The 17,854-nt window shown below is 44.2% G+C and overlaps 1 protein-coding gene across 2 annotated transcripts in view; it reads left to right on the top strand.

Annotated features, from left to right (window-relative positions):
- Window positions 1-5,647: 5,647 nt before the first annotated feature.
- The window catches only part of wdr26a (WD repeat domain 26a), a 29,948-nt gene continuing 17,741 nt past the window's right edge, over window positions 5,648-17,854 (top strand). Inside the window, exons 1-5 of one of the 2 annotated variants that reach the window (XM_042332699.1) lie at window positions 5,648-5,973; window positions 8,819-8,918; window positions 9,009-9,065; window positions 9,337-9,408; window positions 13,422-13,558. In XM_042332699.1, coding sequence (XP_042188633.1) covers window positions 5,663-5,973; window positions 8,819-8,918; window positions 9,009-9,065; window positions 9,337-9,408; window positions 13,422-13,558 — 677 coding nt within the window. In that variant the 5' untranslated portion in view covers window positions 5,648-5,662. The remainder of the gene's footprint in view (window positions 5,974-8,818; window positions 8,919-9,008; window positions 9,066-9,336; window positions 9,409-13,421; window positions 13,559-17,854) is intronic. The other variant, XM_007898217.2, reaches the window with a different exon arrangement.

Below are 17,854 nucleotides of genomic sequence, written 5' to 3'. Positions count from 1 at the left end.
GATTATTATTAGGCTCTGTGTGGAGTAAGGAAACTTGCCCAAGGTTTCGCCCTCTGCCTGGAATTGAACTCAGGTCTCTCGCTTGCAAAGCGAGTGCTCTAACCACTGAGCTACAGGTCTCCACTGAGCTACAGGTAGGTGTTCACCAGCACCGCACGCCGTTACCAGGTGATGCGACCGCGCAGATAATACTGATCCCTCCGTCAACCAGAGGGCTTTACGGTCACCGCTACCAGCTACCGTTACAGGCGCTTCGTACCGGTCACTGCTCCAACTACAACAGCAACTTTACATTTTGTAAAGCGTCCCTCATGCAGAGCAGCATCTCAGAGCATTTTAGAAAGATGGGTATAGACTTTACAATTACTTTTATTTGTAAAATTGTCACTGCCCCCCCACCCCTACCCCAACCATAGGGACTTGTTCCATACAAGCTACCCCCAAATGGAAGCATTTGTACCATGGTCACTGCCCTAAATACAGGCATTAACAGGTGGGAGGATTGGTATTAGGTTATCACCAAACTAAAAATGGGAGAGGTTAGCGCTTCTTTTTACACAGAGGGTTGTTAGGACATGGAGTGCCTGACCTGCAATTGTGATTGAGGCAGAAGTGAGCATGTGTGTCGGGGAGTAGTTAGATAAATAATAATACTTGCCTTTGATATCCATAAAGAAACAGTTCAAAGCGCTCCACAGGATTTACTGTAAAGTGTAGTGACTTGTATATATTGCAACAAACGCTGGAGCCAATTTGGCACAGCAATGTCCCATAAACAGCAATGAGTGAATGGATAATTTTATAGGATTAAAAACAGAAGTCGCTGGGAACACTCAGCAGGTCAGGCAGCATCTATGGAGAGCGAAAAGTGAGTTAAAGTTTCAGGCAGATGACCCTTCGTCAGAACTTCAGATTTCGAGCATCTGCAGTATTTTGCCTTTTTTAAATTTTTTATAGGCTTGTTGGCCAGGACACTAGGAGAGACTCTACTTTTTTTCAGCAATGCCACATGATCTATAATGAACAAGGAGACGGGATCTTGGTTTAACATCTTGTTCCAACATTGCAGCACTCCCCCAGCACCTCACTGGAGTTTCAGGTTTAACTATGAGCTCAATTTCCCAAGTGGAGCTTGAACCTTCTGACTCGTAGGCGAGAATGTTACCAACTGAGTCAGGCTGCCAAAATGTCTCAAAGCACTTCACAGGTGTCAAGTGTACAATTTGGTTTTATAGGCAAAAGTAGCATTCAGTTTGTGCACCAACAAACAGTCTGGAAATAAATTTGATTTATCTGGAGAATTGTTAGCCGGTTCACCAGAAGAACTTCCAAAAGTGTTGCAAGATCTTTAATATTCCTCTGAACAAGCAGATGAGATGGGTGGATGGAAGGATGGGATTTTGTCTTGGTCACAAAACATGACACATTTGCAAACCCATCACTATGCTTAACAATATTCAAACCAAACTGCTGTGAATTCCACATATGCATGGAATTCTCCCTTTATTTGGAATGGTGTGAGCACTTTATTCCAGAGGGATACACTACTAACTTAATCCCAGAAAGTATTAGATGCAAGATGGCAAGAGCCAAGACTTGGAGACCCCAGTGGGCACTGGGGTACTTCTGGCATTTAAATACCAATGCCATGCAGTGTTTTGAACATTGATTGGCAAGCTTTCCAGCTTGGATAGGTACCATCCTACCTGTTAAGTGGTGACTTTCATGGTTAACAGTAGCCAAATGTGAAGAATCTGTATCCCCAATCAATGGTTTGCTCCTTCAAGTTCTGATGATAAGTTGGGATAATTGATCCATCATCAAATGTGCAGACCTCTCTGGTTCAGGAACATAACTACTGAGACCACCAAAGAAGATTGACTCAATTCCGACACTGCACTGTCAGTGATGAATAGGAAGGATGGGGTGAACAAAGGGAGGAAAGGAGAGTGAGTGGATACATGGATGAGTGAATTGATGGGATAAGCAAAAGGATGGTTGTCAACAGCATGTTGCATCCTGTAACGGGATAATAACATGTGTCTTTTCTGTAATGGGTTTGATACTGTCTGAGATAAACGTAAATATATATATCAACAAATAAATATGTATAATTTGTTTTTTAAAAAAAGTCGACAGTACACCTAGCTTCCGTGTTTTTCTCCAGAATCAAGCCCTGGCTCTTGCCAACCTGCATCCAATACTTTCTCGGTTTTTAGGTAAACAGGTTGCATCCTTGTGGAGGAGCGCATACTCCATTCCAGACAAAGGGAAATTTCCATACAATTTTTGGTACTCTCAAATTGGCTGCAATGCTCAACCTGGAGATGGATTTCCCCTGTTATTGATCAGTTGACAGCACCCTCTGGTGGTACTAAATGCAGTTTCTGGGCAGGTGAATATGGAGCTCTCCTTATTACTACTGGGTATCATGTCGAGCAAGTGAAGACAGCGCCCTCTGATGGGTCTAAGTGTGGTTATTGAGCCTGAAAGGGCAGTGCGATCTGGAGGGATTGGGTGCAGTTACTCATTACATTTCATCAGTTGGTTCTCTTGACATATGTTGAAATCCACTTGTCATGTGAAATAGTATTCAAACCCGACCAAGAGTTCTAAATATGCATGTTACTAGGCATGGAAATTTCCCTGTGTCTGAATTTCCACATCAAATGCAAGGATTATTATTTATTATTATTTATTAAGCTACAGGAGTCCTGTAGCTTGGTGGTTAGAGCACTCGCCTCGCAAGCAAGAGGACCTGGGTTTGATTCCCGGCAGGGCGAAACGTTGGGCAAGTTTCCTTACTCCACACGCCTCTGTTTACCTAGCAGTGAGTAGGAACCGAGTAGGTTAGCTGATTGGCGAATCGTTTTTCCGGGAGTAATAATTCCTGTTTAAAAAAATTTAGTCAACAACAACAACAACTTGGATTTATATAGCGCCCTCCACGCCGGACGGCGTCTCAAAGCGCTTTACAGTTTTGGATCCCGGGACCGAGCCAGGGGGAGTCAATCAATCCACGACTGTTTGTGGGACACTGCTGTGCACAATTGGCTACCACCTTTCGCCCACAAAATATACAATCAATTTACTTTACAGTATATTGTGTGTAGCCCTTTGAGATGACTCAAAGACTTGATAAGACTCAATATCAAATCAAGAATTATTATTTATTATTATTATTAAATGGAGTACTCCACCCAGTTTACCTATTTCTCCAGTTTGCCCACAAAATGCAAAGTCACTACACTTTGTATATAGGGTATATCCTATGAAGCACTCTGAGATGAGTACCAGACATAAAAGGCATTATATCAAATGTAAGTTTGATTGTTATATTATAAATTCATAGCCTCCAGAGTAAACGCTGGAGTTTAACCAGTTTATACCGCACTCCCCAATGACTGGTCTGATCTTCCAAGTCCCACCAATTAACTTGGACATTTGCCTGGCTTGTTTATTGTCAACTGTGCCCTGCATTACTGTGGGCCTGCCTGGCTCAGGTAATGAGACCGCTGTACAAGATCAACTCAATTCTAATTTCCATTGCCAGACATGTCACCCTGTAACCAACTCAAGCCCAAAGAAAACCCATATGACTTCCCCTATGCAGTCACTAGTTGATCATTAGATATCTGGTAAGGCTGAGGTTTGAGCCCTTGTTAAGTGGAAAGCAGTTGGGGATGCATGGCCCCAAATCACTTTAGATCCAGGTTTATAACAACAACAACTTGGATTTGTATAGCGCCCTCCATACCGGACGGCGTCTCAGAGAGCTTCACAGTAACGGATCCCGGGGCTGAGCCAGGGGGGAGGGGGAGGAAGGTGACCAAAGGCGCGGTCAAAAAGAAAGGTCTTCAGCCAAGACCTGAAAATAGGAAGAGAAGGGGAGAGGCAAAGGGAGTGAGGAAGGGAGTTCCAAAGCCTCGGGGTGTAGTGGCTGAAGGCACAGCCGTCGATGATGGAGCGGAGGATTCAGAGGACAAGGAGGAGGCCAGACCCAGTGGAGCGCAGGCAACCGGCACTGTTATACCTGAGTCCCAGCACGGGTACAAATTCTTGACTGTCTAACGCCTCAGGTCCTCCTGACGTGAAAGACGATATCCAAATGTAATTTGCTGTTGTTGAGCAGATGACCGTTCTGTTGGGTTTACCTCCAAATACACAGTTCACCACAATTGACATTTACCTGTGAAGTGCTTTGAACGCTGTATCAATTGCAATCATTAATAATAATCGCTCCTAGACTCGGTGTGAAGGGTAGTACCTAAATTCAAGTTGTTGTTGATGTAGCGCCTTTCAAATCGAGAGGTCAGGGTGGATTTTCAGGGCGCGTCCAACCGAGTCCTATTCAACCATCACACCCCAAAACCTTGGAACATTCGCTCAATCCCGCGGCCTTGCCCCCTCCTTCCTCATCTTCAGGTCACGCCTTCCTTCCACTTTGACCGCGCGTACGGTCACCTCCCCCCCTTCCTCTGGCTCAGCGTCGTGCTCCGCCGCCGGCCGTCAAAGCGCTCTGGGACGCCATCCCGCGCGGGGGTGCGGGGGCTCTATAATAAATACAAGTTGTCGTCGATTTACATGGATTGTTGCACCTGCATTTTTCTTATATTTCTGCAAAAATGCGAACTATTACACGAGGGGGGGAAGGAGCAGCCGAGTGCGAAGGAAGTAGCCAATCCCAGGGCGGCGATAGCGCCGCCTGGAGGCAATGGGGAGTCAGTCGGTCGCTCGTGCGGTTCCTGGTCACGGTATTGCGGTGCTTCGGCACGCAATCGTGCGCGGTGACGTCACCGGGGCTGGGAGGGTGACGGCGCGCGATGACCTCACCCTCTCCTCCTCGGTGGTCGAGCGGAAGTGCAGGAGGTTCCGCGGACGCTGTGGACTCAGTGTTGTGGTGAAGACTCCATTTATTTAGCCGCGGCTTCGAGCGACGACGACAACCGAAAAATATTACGGAGCGGGGGAACGGGCAAGAAGTAGCCGGCGGGCGGGCGGGAGAGGTAAAGAGCGAGCTGTAGAAAGAGAGAGAGAGAGAAAGAGAGAGAGAGAGAGGAAAATATAGGCCACTCGAGCCCGGGAAGGGGAAGAAAAGAAAGAACGGGAGAGACGGCGATTCAGGTGCTCGGACCCCCTCTCCCCCGGGGACAGGGAGGGAAACCCCGCGGCGAAGCGACCGTTAAAGCCGCGCGCAGCCTGACACCCTGCGGAGCGGTTCGGAGCCCCCGCGCCCCCACTTTTTGACCGTTAAAGCCGCGCGCAGCACCACCCCCTCCCCTCCCCCCTCCTCCCCAACCCCCCCCCCCCACCACCACCCATCTACTCCCCCGGGGGCCATTCGGGCCCCACGACAACATCTCCTCGACACACAGGCGGCACCACGGCGGCGGCAGCGGCGGCGGCCCAGGCAGCGTCCACTCTGGCCTCCTCCTCCACTTCCTCCGACTCGGAGAGCGGCGGAGCGTCCCCGCCACCGCGGAAGAAGCAGCGAGCGGCGCCGGCGGCGGAGGAGGAGGAGGGTGGTGGCGGCGGCGGCGGCGGCGAGGGAGAGCGGGCGGCGGTGCTTCTAGGCCCCAACCCCCCTCCGGGTCACCTCAGCAGCGGCCTCCTGCTCTTCGGGGGAGGGGGAGGCGGCGGCGGCGGCGGCAGCAGCGGAGTCATGCAGGCCAACGGGAACCAAAACGCCGAAGCCCCCTCCTGCGCTTCAGCCCACAATGGGGACTCGACGGCGGTCCGGGATTTGAGCCAGGCCGAGCCGCCGGCCTCCAACGCCGCGGCCTCCGCCCAGAACCCGCTGGCCGCCCCGGCCTCTCATTCCAATGGGCTGCCCTCTTCTTCCTCCTCCGCCGCCGCCGCCTCCACGGGCGCCGGCCCCGATCAGAGCGGCCTGAAGAAGAAGAAGCGGCTGTCCCAGAGCGACGAGGACGTGATCCGCCTGATCGGGCAACACTTGCACGGCCTGGGGCTGAAGTGAGTACGAACGCTGACATTTGTTTTGCAGGGCTGTTTTAACGTCTGCAGAGGTAACATGAGGAAAAAAAAACAGCGGCTATTCAACCCCATTTCATTTATTCGTATAGGCTTTTTTTTATTGGAATGATCTTAAAAGAATCGATGTTGTTATAAGCAAAATGCAGACGATAATCTTCCGTGAGCGACTCGACACCATCTCGAAACGTCTCCCAAGCGCTTGACAGAGAATTGTCCCAAGTGTAGGCAAACATGGCAGTCAGCGCACAGCAAGATCCCATAAATAGCCATGAAGTGAACGGTCCATTTATCTGGAGGATTGTTAGGCAGAAACTCCCTTTTGTTTTCTAGTAGCAGTACATGATCTTTAATGTCCACTTCCAACGGAGGAGGGGGAACCTTGATTTATAGTATGATCCTCTGTATTGCATTGGGATGTGAGCTTAATGTTTTGATGTGGGTCATGAACATCACAACCTTCTGATCCAGAGGTATAATCAGGTGACCAGAAAGTCGTGAGAGCTACTTTATTATCTAAAACAAATAGATATTGTAATGGTATGACGACTTTTTTGGTCCCCTTATGATATTATATGTAGTGAAGTAAAGCCGCTAAAATGTTTTATATCTAAATGTGGTCAAGTTTGGAGGGTTATAGGGAGAGAGCAAATTGCAGGGCTATGGGGAGAGAGAACTTGAGGAGGAGAAGTTTGCAGGGCTGCGGGGAGAGAGTGGGATTAATTTGGATAGCTCTTTTCAAAGACTGTCACAGACACGATGGGCTGAATGGCCTCCTTTTGTGCTGTTTGATTCTATGAAATCTGGAGTTCTAATAAGATCAGGAAAACGCTTTATTTGGAATGTTACTGGTCAGGGTTGAGCAATGTAAATTGTGAGGGATGAATATTCTCTAGATTTTGTATACTGTTGTTAAATTTGGAATGAAGAGAGAAGTGGAAGAAGAATTTGAATTTTTAGTCTCATGATAATGTTTCAAAATGCTCAAGTATTGTGACCAGCATAGCCCAGAAACATTTTATTTGGAGAATTGTTGGTCAGGACATTTGAGAAAGTTCCCTTCTGTTTTGCAGTAGTGTTTATTGGCATGTTAGCCTCGACTTCCAGGAAAGTTCTACCTGTTGCTATTTGTCTTTCGCTCGTGCTTTGAGTTGAGAGTACAGGACAGAATGGGTTGTACTCCCTATGTTGTAAGAGAAGGGCTTAAGTATCTTCTGGCATTGAATTTTAGAACAAAAAAGCTTAAAATAATATTTGCATACTGTGGCTGAATTCCTCTTGAGTGCATACAGTGGACAGTGATACTTTGTGTAGATGTAAAGGTCAGGTTGTGCATTAATGTGAAGAAAAAATTGGGGTGAAGATGAAACTGCTTCCAATTTTGACAAAATGTACAAATGTGTTTGGATCGTTCCATTCTAATTTTTTATGAATGACTGTAGTTGTGGCAGAGCAAAGTGAATAAACATGAAAACAGAAAAATCTATTCAGGAGAGGGTAAAGTTGTTTCGTGAGAAAATTGTGTGCTGCCATTTGAGAGTGAAGAGTTTCTGTTGGGGTACTCATTAATATCCTTCACTCTAGCAAACTACCCCCCAAAAATCCGATTTGTTGGCAACTTGTTTTCTGGTTGGCTGCAGCAATTGCCCCTGACATTTATTTTGTTTCAAATTATTCTAATTTGGTGACGCCTTTGAGATGTTTTTACATGAAATGTGTGATAAACAAATTATGCAATTTGTTGTTATTCAGCATTTTAACATTGTAATTGACTATGTTAAAGGTTATATGACACATTAATAATGGGATGTTTACTTGCTCCATTGCAATGTCAAGTGTTTTTTGGGCAGGTACGCAGTATTCCAGGGCACTGCTGATGACAGCCTAGCTCATTGGCAAGACCTGGAAGGGCAGACCAGTCACTGGGGGCAGGAGTCATCCCACTCAGCTTCGGTTAGCCCTGCAAGCCAAAGCCGTAAAGGGTAGGGTGGTCCTAGCTAGACAAACAGCGGGAAGGTTTGCCAGACAGCAATATCAATGGCAAGCTATGTGGTTAATGTGGTTATAACTGGTTATACTCCCAGCAGTAGCCCAACTCTGGGGTCCCCGAGCTTTGGCTCTTGCCAATCTGTGGCTAATCCTTTTTCAGGAATTAGGTAAGCAGAATGCGTCCCTCCAGGGAGAGAGTGCGCATTCCATTCCAACAATCTAGCTTTGGGATTTCTATGTGTAGGTGGGATGCATGGAAATTTCAGCTTGGTTTGGATAGTCTTAAGCATAGTGATGGGTTTGCACACGTGTCAGACACCAGGCTGACCAAAAAAAAAACAAGTGTTTTTGATCTGTCTGGGGTGGTTTAGTAGTGCTTTACTCCCATACTATTGCATGAACTTGCCCAAAAGGCATGTTGATATTTTTAGGATTATTACAGCACCTGCAGGGCTATACCTGCACATACGTAGTGCAACACATTGATCATTTGGTGTCCTATCTTTCATGTCGGGAGGACATCTTAAAGCGTTACACAGGATTTTTTAATGTAAAGTGTAATGACTATTTTTAAGCAAACCTGGGAGATAATTTGTGTACAGCATGGCTGGTATACTTTACACATAAAATACCCATCAGTTGTTATGGTTCTGTAACATGCACTCGCCTAATTACATAAAGGGTTTGGAAGGAGAATGAGTGCCCACTGTACAGTGTAGGTATATGTACTGTGCAGTGAATTTTGTAAATGCTATGGAATCTTGTGCTTAAATTGTGATGGACTATTCTGGATCTCACTAAATGTCATGGTAGGTTACAGTTTGAATTTTTCTTTTAGCCAAACGGTGGATCTTTTGATGCAGGAGTCAGGCTGTCGCCTGGAGCATTCATCTGCAACCAAATTCCGCAATCACGTGATGGAAGGAGAATGGGAAAAGGTGATGGTTTCTGTCAAATCTTCTGCCTTTTATAAACGGGTTTTCTTCACTGCCTAATTTGGACTGAACTGATTGTTTCTTTTAAAACAGGCTGAAAACGATCTTAATGAATTGAAGTCTTTGGTGCATTCACCTCACGCGATTGTGGTAAGGAACAATGAAAATTCCAGAGTGAGACAGATGTTTTATTGGTGTTTTCCATTTTTTTAAAAAAAAGTTCATTTCAATGTAAAAGCTTCTGGATATGTCAGGATGGACAGGCTAGTGTTTGACAGAACAATGGTCAATGGAGATGCATGTTTAAAATGTGAAATTATTTGTTAGGGTAGAAAAAGCCGATGTTGCTGCTGGTTGGGTGGGAAGATAAACAAAGGTGATCAGCTGTTTGTCTGTTCCAGCTGATTCATTTGTTTTGCAGCAGCACTGGAGAACTTCCTGTCTAGGAGTGCGGGGGAGGGGAGAACTGGGAACAGAGGAACTGACGTTTTGGGTCAGTACACAAAAAAAACTCCTGTTCTCTTTTTAACCCTTCAAGGTCTAAAAACATTTCTGCATTAGTTTACTACAATCTGGAAGACCTGATTTTTTTCAGGGAGGCAAAAGGGCAAAGATGGTGCAAGATGTCTTGGATGCTGAACCACCCTGGATTGAACCCCACTCGCCACCATGTGTCTGGTTTCTGATGTATCATTTGATGTATCATCAAAAAGTGATGCTGGATACAGAAAGCTAAAGCAACAATTTATATGGTGCCTTTAGAGTTCCAGAGAGTAGGGGCTGAATCACTGAAAGTTTGCCCAGGGTGGTGGGGCGAATCAGACAGAGGACATGAGTCGGGTCAGTGTTTGCTGAGCGGAGGGAGCAATTAAGATTGTATAGGTAGGGTGGGGTGAGACCATGGAGGGAAACGTCGTCAAATTCAAAGTATTCTTTGCAAGTATTTTGGCCAGGAGTGGAGCTTGCTGTGGCACCACACAGTGTCAGAGATACCCACGTGCATGCAAACCCACATAAACAATGGCAGAGGGAGGCTCACGTGCATGCAGAAGGGCAGAGAGTTGCATGCGGACACAGTGAAAGAGAAAAGTACACGCGCAAGAATACACACTCATGGAATGGCACAGCCACAAAATGGCAGAGAAACATGTACGTACATAGTGGTAGGGAGGTGTATGCCCACAGAGTGGCAGAATGAGACACAGAAGCAGAGGGACGTGCATATAGTGGCAGAGACAGTGTGCGCACACAGGGTGGCAAAAAAGGAGATACATACACAATGGCACAGGGAGAAAGATGCACACGAGAATGACTGCAGGAAACACCCATGCATAGTGGCAGAGGAAGAGATGCATTGTCATACAGACTTGCAGAGGGAGACATGCAGACACAGAATAGCAAAGAGACATACACAGGGAGAGTAAAACTCACACATAGACAGATAGAGAAACGCTAACAGTGGCACAGGAAAAAATACACAGTGGCAGAGGGAGAAAAACGCATACTTCGAGGCAGAGCGGCACGCACGTGTGGGCTCCTGCACAGAGTGGAAGAGAGACACGCACACAGACACATTAACCGAGATACAGACACGCACGTAGTGGCAAGAAACACACAGAGGGAGCGAGGAGGTACAGATAGGCTTCCATAAACGCACACAGTGGCAGAGGCACATGCATAGACAAGAGTGGCAAAGGGAGGCACCCCGATCCACGCCATGGCAGAGAAACGCATATAGAGTGGTAGGGAGAGATATACGCACAGTGGCAGAGAAATTTGTGCCCAGAGTGGCAGAGACAAATATACACCTAGTTGCAGAGATTAAAAGACAGAGTGGTAGGTGAGATTTTTCCTTCCAATCTACCACGTAGAAGCACTTGAACTCACTGCTAAATATGAACTTAACACAAGTGATCTATCCTAACATTCATGTTCTTGTGGCATCAAAGAGATGTCAGTGCTCTGTTACTTTGTGCCTTGCTATTGCATGAGTTTGCTTATACCGTAGGTTTCCCTTGGATTCACAAGAACTGTTGCGTGCACATGTAATGTTTTTGTGTGCATTTCTCGCTCTGCTATTTCAGTATTTCTAATCAGTATCACTTCTAGAGATACACATGGGTGTGTATTTGTCTCTGCCAATCTGGGCATGAATTTCTCTCTAACTCTGTCCGTGTACGTGTGTCTCTCCCTGCCACTCTGTGTTCATTTCTCTCTGCCATATGATTTTAATAGTTCAGGAAGTGAAGTCGGGGTAGCTATTTTTACAGGAAACAAGCCTGCCGTGTGCCCTGTGGTCCATGATTATTTGACCCTGAAGGCTGAATGTGTTTGACACCCAGAGCCGGACTCCCACCTTGATCACTGCTTTGCATTAATAAAACAAGTGCACTTATTTCTATATTTAGAATCTTGTTATAAAGCAAATAGTTTCAAAATTGTACACTTTAAAATTGAGCCCGTTTTAAGGATGGTGTTGGGCTTAATTCAATATAAAAATGAACCAGATGCCATGAGCATAGTTAGAAATCCACAAACCTGCTTTGAATTGTCTGCTTCATCTTCATAGAACCAGGAGCTCCGGTTTAAGTAGAAAACGTTGCCCATTTGCATTTAGAATACACTGGGCGCACTAATATGAACAGTTTATCGGGATGCTGTTTGAAGCTGCTGACATTGAGGGTTGTATTATTTTTGAGTGCGATCAAATGCTGTCAGAATTTGTGCAGTACATTCCTGCCAGGAGGGGTGCTGCTTCTGACCAGATCAATTGAGTGTTCGCTCTGTTTGCTGTTTCTGAGTGGTCGGTTCAACACAACATTGTTGTAACGTTTCGAAGATCATTGCTTGCTTGAGTGGTGATGCATGGGAGTGAGGAGACACGGAAGGGGGAAGCAATAACACTGCTTCATGGAAACAGCCCTAAACAAAAGTCCATTTTAAAGTTAAGGCGTTGACATGTCTGCTGCTGGTTTGGACTGAATTTGCTGAACATGTGATTAGACTATGGGCCATTGATTCGTTGTTTGTGCTTGTGGTTTGTACAAATCGGCAGCTATGTGTAATGTATCAGATGCAGCTGTTCCTGGAATACAGATTTGTTGCTCTTTGTGGTTTTATATCTTCTTTCCTTAATCATGCAATCAAATGAGTAATAGGAAAACAGTGCTGAAAACAGTCCCCGTAAATAGAACCTATTGAGGAAAAACACCACCAATTTATACTCTGTGATCATTTTAAGACAAACTGAACAAAATGGTGGACTTTCCTTATGTGTTTAATCAGTTATAGTATGGCATTGTTTCATTCTGTGATGCTTACAGTAGTGTGCAATGCTTTTTACAGCAGCTTATAAAAAATGATATGCTTTATATCTTCAAATAAAATGCTGTGAATTAAGAAGACACTTATCCTCATGAATTGGTCCAGAGGTTAGGTGGTAGGTGTGCACTCGTGAATTCCACATGTAAGCCATCAGTTAGCATGTTGTAAAGGTGGTATGTTGTATTATAGCCTTCCTGTTTTAGGAATCAGACTTAATCCGGGCATCCTGGTAAACTGGCACTGAAGTAGTTAGCTTCCGACTAGCCAGTTATAGAACAGCATTTAGGACAGTGGCAGCCAAACTTTATTGCACCCTCACACCCTCCATCCCACCATCGGAGGTCGTGCTTTCAGCCCCTATGCCCCCAAACTCTGGAACACTCACTCAAACCCTCCACCTTGCCCTCTCTTCTCTTTCAAGTCCCGCCTGAAAACTTTCCTCTTCAACTATGCTCCTAGCCGCTCCCCCCTTCCCCACCCCCCGGCTCGGAGTCAGGTTCCACCACTGTTAAGCACTCTGAGACTACCCTGCATGGAGAGTGCTATATTGTTGTTGCAAGTTGTTGTATTGTCGGTCAACAAAATAAAGTTCTTAATTGAATTTATACCATTAAAATCACAAAACTGAAAACACTACTGATTGGGGGGTGGGGAACTGCTCTTGACTGGCCACAGGTTGGCCACCACTGATTTAAAGTCTTGAAGAGGAACAGAAACTACAACAACTTATCTAAGAAGTGAAGGGAAAAATGTTGCTCAAAATGACTCTCAAAGTTGAACCATTTTTTCCATGTTTCCTAAAAGGACAGTTGCATGAATGTGCAATTTTGTTGGCTAAGTGTTGTGCAGCTTTCCAGTCGGTCAGTATCCTGTTCAGTTGTGGCCACTGGTGACAAACTTCTGCACACGCTCAAACGATGATGCTGTGTTTAATAATAAACTTATTTGACATGAAAGCAGCCGCTGAAACTGTTTCTGTCTTTGTGAAATCCACAAGGTAAAGTTTGTATTGGGATTAGCATGGCTTTATGGCTTTGACATATTTTATTTGTCTCTCTTGATTGGATTCCTTGTTTCAGAATTCCCTGTTCATTTTTGAACATTTGAATTTCAAAATCCACTGAAATAATTAGGTACTGAAATTACCAGTCTTCCCATTTTGTTCTATGTATATATTTTCAGAAAATGAAGTTCTTGCTGCTGCAACAGAAATACTTGGAATATCTGGAAGACGGGAAAGTTCTGGAAGCTCTCCAGGTCCTGCGCTGTGAGCTGACGCCTCTGAAATTCAACACAGAGCGAATACATATCCTGAGTGGGTCAGTAGCAATTTTCTCAAATGTTACTTTAAAAATAGAAATTGTCAATTGCTTTAGCTCTCACTGCTTGGCAGAAAAGGACCACTATTTGGCAATATTCTGCAGTGTTGGATTTGGTTCCCAGTTAAATGGTTGCATATTGTCATTGTTGACGACAACAATAAGATTACGTTTGTATAGCGCCTTTCACGTCGGGAGGACGTCCCAAGGACACTGAAAGAAACTCCCTTCTCTTTTCCAATAGTGACATGGGATTTTTAACATCCACTTGGATAGGAAGCTTGATTTTAAAATCTTGTGGTAACGCAGCACTCCAGTACTGTGCTGAAGTGTCAACCTAGATGGACTGAGTTTAAGTTACAGCACAGAAATGGCCCATTTCTTCCATCATATCGGTTTTCTCCACAAATAACCTATTCAGTCCCCACACTATTTAATGTTTTTTTAAAAAAGCAATGGCTCTGCCTCAACAATGGATGAACACAATCCATTGTTGAAGCAGCTCAAGTCCTGATATAGGTCTTGAATATTCAACCTTCTGACCCTAAGACGAGTGTACTACTAACAGAACCAAGTTGACACAAGATCCATAGAGCTGGAAAAGTGATCATTATCTTGGTTTGTTGCATTTTACATGAGAAGAGTGAGGTCCCATCCCCCTCAGACACCCAGATGCGGCCAGCTTGTCAAACTCTTAGCATTAATTCACCTCTGCAGCTGGGGAGTTTTTTTAGTCAGTCAAAATGTTCCACTAAAATTCTAGCAACCTTTATTGAGGCCAGTGGAAAGGATATTGTGAATTCTAGATCAGCTGTTCATGCAATCAGAAACTGCTTCAACAATAGATTGTGTTCATCCATTTTGAGGCAGAGCCATTGCTTTTTTAAAAAATATATTAAATAGTGTGGGGACTGAATAGATTATTTGTGGAGAAAACCGATTTGATGGGAGAAATGGGCCGTTTCTGTGCTGCAACATTCTAGGATTCTCTGTTTGAAGGAACCAAATTTGCCTTTTTTTTGTTCAGTTGAGCATTGTTGGAATGTTTGCGAATCCTGTGAACAGATGTTGCCCATATGCAATGCATATCCGTGGTCAAGTGTCTTACTGCCGAGGTTGACACATTAAGCAAAGTTGGGTGTTGGAAGTGAAGGGGTGCCGTGTCTATACTTCTGTTAGTAGAAAGAAAATGGGGAAGGATATTTAAATTTTAAAGACAAACAAGGGATTTGAGATGATATTCTAGATGAAGGTCACAATATAAATGCAAGTTGTTGTTGAATGCACTTTGCATGTATGCTTATCCCTAAAAGATTAAAGAGGTACACTATAGATTCATGTCTGTCACTGTAACAGTTACTTCTATCAGAAATAATGCTTTAATCCTTAATCAGACTTGTGAAGCATTTTCAGCTGTCAGAGGATCAAGTTTAAAATCCTCGTCTTCGCTTTAAAGCCCTCCATGGTTGACATTCTTTCTGCCTCTACAACTTATGAACACCATACCAAACTGTCCACTCAGCGGACACTGGCCTGCTCCACGTTCCCCACTCTGCCCGCCCCACCATTGGTGGTTGAGCCATAAGCTTTTCTGCCCCCACGCTCTGGAACTCCAATCCCGGAATTCCTCCGCCTCGCCACCTCTGTCGAGGTCCGTCTTCAAGACCTTCCTCTTTGATTGTGCCTTCCGACACGGTCCACCCCTCTTGATTCCAAATCCCCAGCCGGAGAACAAACCCTTGACTGTCCAGTACTTTGGGACATCCTTCCGATGTGAAAGGTGCTATGTAAATATCATTTTTTGTTGTATGGTATATAGCAAAGAGCCAGCAGAAATAGTGTACTACAGGTCCTAGCTATGTTTGATACTGAAGAACTATGTCTTTTTCCTGCAGTAAGCTACCTTCTAATTTTAAAACGTGGAAACTAGAAGTATTGATATAGGAAGAGTTAAATATCTAGTGCCTTCACAAATCTCATTTTAAAAGAAAGACCTGCTGTTCCAAGTAATTTTGCTGTATTTTGTTTCTCCGCCATTTATAACCATGTTTGAACGTGCGTCATGTTTGGTTCCTCGTGTGGGTTTTGTACTGACTTCAATGCGGTCAGAGCAGTTGCTGAACTGTTGTCAGAAGGACTATCTTTGGATGTGGCTTTAAACTATCCTGTCTGACTGCGGATGTACACCTAAGACATTGTTGGAAAAGAGGAAGAGAGTTTCTTCTGATGATCCAGCTAACGATATTTCAGATTAATGGCCATTCATTTTATGTGTGTAAGACCTTGCTATGCCTAAAATGACTGCAATCACTTCTTACGAATTGGTATTAATCTTGCCAGGAGTTACCTGTGAAGTCCTTATCATGATTCAAAATTTGTTGTCAAATGCAAGCATTATTTATTTACATTGTTCTCTGAGTCTCGGCAAATTTTATTAAAATCTGATCTATCTCAGCTGTTAGTGGCAAACTGTAAAATTGCTGGAGGATACAGAGAAAGATGTGCTGGTATTTGTCTAGTTATTTGATTTTCAGCTTAAGTGCTGGTATGATCATTCTTGCTTTGACGCCTTCAAACTTTCTCTCCAACTGTTTACACACTCAAATTAAAAATGGGAATTCTGCTTTGCTTCCTCTCTGGCTATCTTAACCTCATGTTGAATGTTCCTTTTTGTTCTGGCTTCGAGTCAGCATTCCTAAGCCTGATGTATACTCCTGTCACAAAGTAATTTGAGATGTTCTTTCCACATAGGTACAACATAAGTGTAAATTGTTGTAGAAGTCTACAGAGTTGATCAGTGCCCAGGTTTTTGCCAATGCTCCTAGGTGCTGCAAATGGACTTGGTCTCCTCTTGCTCTGAAATCTACTTTCCCTATGTTAAGGAATGCTTAGTTTTACCCACTGCCTTGTCTTCAGTCCATAATTTTTTACAAGACAAAATTACATTTGTATAACGCCTTTCATGTCAGGTGGGCGTCCCAAGGCGCTATACCTTTGGAATTTAATATTGTGGGTTCAAGCCCCAAGATAGACTTTGAACTCATGACACTTCAACAGAGTAGTGTGGGAGCGCTGTATTGTTGGGAGTGTCATCATTCAGATGAGATGTTAAATAGAGGTCCTGTCTGCCTGTTCAGATAAAGAATAAAGATCCAGTCATGCTATTTGAAAAGAAAAGCGATAAAATTGATCATTCTACTTGGTTGTTTGCACAGCCAATTTGTTGTGTGCAAATTGGTTCTGCGTTCACCTATAAAATTCACTTCCAAGTTAATCATATGAAGCGGTTTAGATGGTCTCCTGATGTGAAAGGCATGAATGAAAGTTCAAATATGCACTGTAACTTAAATTCAAGCCTTGCTTCTTGAAGCAGGAATAAAAAACAAAAGAAATAACCTGCGTTTTATAGTGTCACTTCAAAGCTTTACACTTAAGTATTCAAGTATAGTGACGGTTGTTAGAATACACAGCAAGCTATTTTCTGTCTGTATAGCCAAATCCAGCACTGCTTCTACTCGGCAAAAGGAAAAGCCATGTATGAGCGCATAGCAGCTGCTATCAGTAAGATGATGAGTTTGCAAAATTAGATATTAGCATGTCAAATTTATGAAACATCTCCAAACACAATGGGCCGAATATCTTTGTGTGCTGTAAATTTCTATGTTCCAGTAACCAGCCTACTACTTCCAACAGTCTACCAATGCTTCTGTAGTTAGCAGGAAATTACTTGTTAATCTGAGACCCTGTCTCCAAAGTATTGTCTAATTTGTTAATTAACTAATAATAATCTCTCACATTTGGTATAACATCTTTCACATCAGGAGGATGTCCCAAAGCACTTCACGGGATGTATTGTAAAGTGGAGTGATGGTGTTCTGTCAGCGAACATGGCAGTCGATATGCGCACAGCAATATCTCACAAACAGCCATAGATTGAATGAACAATTTTACTTGAGGGATTGTTGGCTAGGACACTGGGAGAACTTTTCTCTTTTTGAATAGTGCTATTCGATTCTTAAGTCCACCTGAATAGATAAATTGGGACTCATTTTTTTGTCTCATCCAAGGAGTGCACCTCCACAGCACTGCCTTGGGGTGCCATCTTGGACTTGTGGTCCAAGTTCTGATGTGGGGTTTGGACCCACAATCTTCTGGCTCAGAAGCAAGGGTGCTACCAACGAAAACAGGCTGATGCACAATAGTGCTGGAAAAAATTCACCAACTCTCTTAGTGCATAGCTGCATTTTTTCAAATCTCATGCTCCATTTGGAAGTGGAATTAAAGACGTGCACACAT

The sequence above is a fragment of the Callorhinchus milii genome, unplaced genomic scaffold (genome assembly GCF_018977255.1).
Source record: "Callorhinchus milii isolate IMCB2004 unplaced genomic scaffold, IMCB_Cmil_1.0 Scaffold3, whole genome shotgun sequence".
Lineage (NCBI taxonomy): Eukaryota > Metazoa > Chordata > Chondrichthyes > Chimaeriformes > Callorhinchidae > Callorhinchus > Callorhinchus milii.
The sequence above is the reverse complement of the archived record's forward strand: the minus strand, read 5'-3'. Positions and strand labels throughout refer to the sequence as shown.